At 54.4% G+C, this 2,402-nt stretch overlaps 1 protein-coding gene across 1 annotated transcript in view; it reads right to left on the reverse strand.

Moving 5' to 3' along the window:
• LOC104404839 (solute carrier family 2, facilitated glucose transporter member 9-like) overlaps positions 1-2,402 on the reverse strand; it is a gene marked incomplete at its 5' end in the record, with an annotated part of 6,441 nt that overhangs the window by 1,029 nt on the left and 3,010 nt on the right. The window contains 2 exon segments of the mRNA XM_010013371.1: positions 1,066-1,141; positions 1,690-1,791. Coding sequence (XP_010011673.1) covers positions 1,066-1,141; positions 1,690-1,791 — 178 coding nt within the window.

The following is a 2,402-nucleotide window of genomic DNA, read 5'->3' on the forward strand; positions in this document are numbered from 1 at the left end:
TGATCAAAATGGTTCAGAAAATTTACTTCTATTGATTAGCTTCTATTGATGCCGAGGTTGATTTAGGCAGGAACCTAAACCAACCACATTTCCTAGCACCAGAATTCCCTGCAGGACACAGAAACACCATTTTCCAACCTGGTTATTTTTCCATGTACATTTTAAAAACCAGAATGACTGAAAATGATTTCCCAAGCCAACTTGGCCACTAAAGCTGGACACAGGTTGGGGCTACTTCTCAGTAGGACTCAAGCTCTCCTGCCAGCCACCACTAAGCCAGCAGCCTTGGATCCCAGGACAGTCACCTTGCTGGAGGGTGGGATCCAAGGTCCAGCACACACCCCAGGGCACACAGGGATCTCTCAGGGAGCTGTATTTGATGTAGTGATGTGCCTGGGATCCTACTGCCTGGGTCAGGGCTGACTGGGACCTCCTTATAAAAGGTGCTCCAAGGGAAAAGAGAAACCAAAAACAAGTGCTAGGAAGTGAGGGAGGAGCGCAGCCTCTTGCGGACTCTTACTCACAGCTCGCCCAGAATAGAGATATATATTTTTTGGTTTTAAAACTCCTATTCATCATTGTTTGTGAACAATGAGCCATTAAAATCCTAATTAAAGATGTAATTACAGTGAATAAAGTCTGGGCTGAGGATGAATTATAAATCTGTTAACAGCTCTGCTAATACATCAACTGGGTAAACCAGTCCAGGTTTCACTCCTTGCTGTTCAAGCCTGGGCTCAGTTAGGGGCAGGACAATGCTCCCCACCACACTGTGATGGCAGCAAATGGCACTTCCAGAGACCCTGGGGAAGGCTGCCAGGGCTTTCTCCCTCCTAGACCTGGGAGCAGGGATGGGGAGAAAGAGGTGGAGTGTGCCCCAGACATATATGGAGCTGGAGGGGCTTGTGGTGGGGTCTTGCTTATAGGGTGCAGTGTGATAAACCAGAGCCTGGCTGCAGGGAATGGGCCAAGGAACTGGTCCTTCTACCTGCCTGCACCAAAACCTGCTGCTCCCTGCTTCCCTGGGACCCCATTCACAGCTACTCCCACTGGCCCCAGACCCACCTGGTCCCATGCAGAAGCCGGCGATGGTGCCAATCACACAGATGACGCCAACGTAGCACATCCAGGGCAGGGTGGTCTGCGAGGAGACACGGGGATGGGGGTGCTACTAGGGTGGTGGCCCTGAGCTTCATGCCTGCCCCTCGGCTTGGTGGTGGCCCTTGGGGACAGCGGCCATGCAGGACACATGGGGGAGATGCAGACAAGCAATGAGCGGTCTGGGGCAAAGCTGGTGAGGGTCAGCCTCAACACAGCTCAATGATGCTGAGGTGTCCCCAGAGTTGTGGGAGCATCCCCCAGGAGAGGCAGCAGAGGAAGGACCCTGCAGACCGCTCCACCTCCCCTGACACCTCCCTGGGGACAACTGTCTCTGCAGAAAAAGCTACCACAAGTGGCAGAATTTTTCTCATGTGGATTTGAGGTTTCTTCTTTGTCATTCTTTTCACTGACTTTTCCTTCCCTTTAACTTTGAAGGGAAAACATTGCTTGGACGAGCCAGCACACCCCTCATTTCCATGCATGCTCCCTCCCTGGGGGTGATACCCATCTCTTCGTCATCCAGCCCTCATTAATGCACTAGGGCTCCAGCCCCAGCTTGGCCTGTGGAAGGGTGGCTACAGACCCTACCTGCAGCAGCAGGGAGATGGTGATGCCAGTCAAGCAGATGCCCATGGCACAGAAGCCAGTGATGATGAGGGGCCGCCGGCCCAGCTTCTCAATGGTGAAACACTGCAGAGGGAGAACAGAGACTGACAGGGTAGTGGGGAGCTTCCCACCAGAATGGAGGAACCCCCAGGTCCAGCTGAAGGTGCAAGGATGCTCTCAGTGGTATCTAGGGGTTGGAGCAGCCCAAGCTCAGAACTCAGGGTTGGGGCTGGGATATGGGAAGAGCCAGGGCTCTTTACAGGCTGCTGAAGAAGCTGTGGCTGCCCCATCCCTGGCAGTGTTCAAGGCCAGGTTGGACGGGCCTTTGAGCAACCTGGTCTAGTGTGAGGCATCCCTGCCCACGGCAGGGGGTTGGAACTAGATGATCTTAAGGTTCTTTCCAACCCAAACCATCCTATGATTCTACGTCTCTGAGGTCCCAGGGTGAGCATGCACTGGGCAGCAGCAGGGTCCTGCAGAGCCCCATTAGGGTGCAGGGTCAGGGCTGGTTGGGGTGTCCCCATGGCCACATTCGCGCTGGTGTGGAGTGGAGGTGCTGGTCTGGGCAGGGGGTGTTTGCGGGGCAGAGGAGCAGGGTGCAGGCAGGCAGTGCAGCAGGGCTGGAGCAGGCGGGGTATTGACAGCAGAACAAATGCCTCTAATTTTATAACCAATCTCGGCACGTCCGTCGGGGG

This window comes from Nestor notabilis, unplaced genomic scaffold (genome assembly GCF_000696875.1).
Source record: "Nestor notabilis isolate BGI_N333 unplaced genomic scaffold, ASM69687v1 scaffold11334, whole genome shotgun sequence".
Lineage (NCBI taxonomy): Eukaryota > Metazoa > Chordata > Aves > Psittaciformes > Psittacidae > Nestor > Nestor notabilis.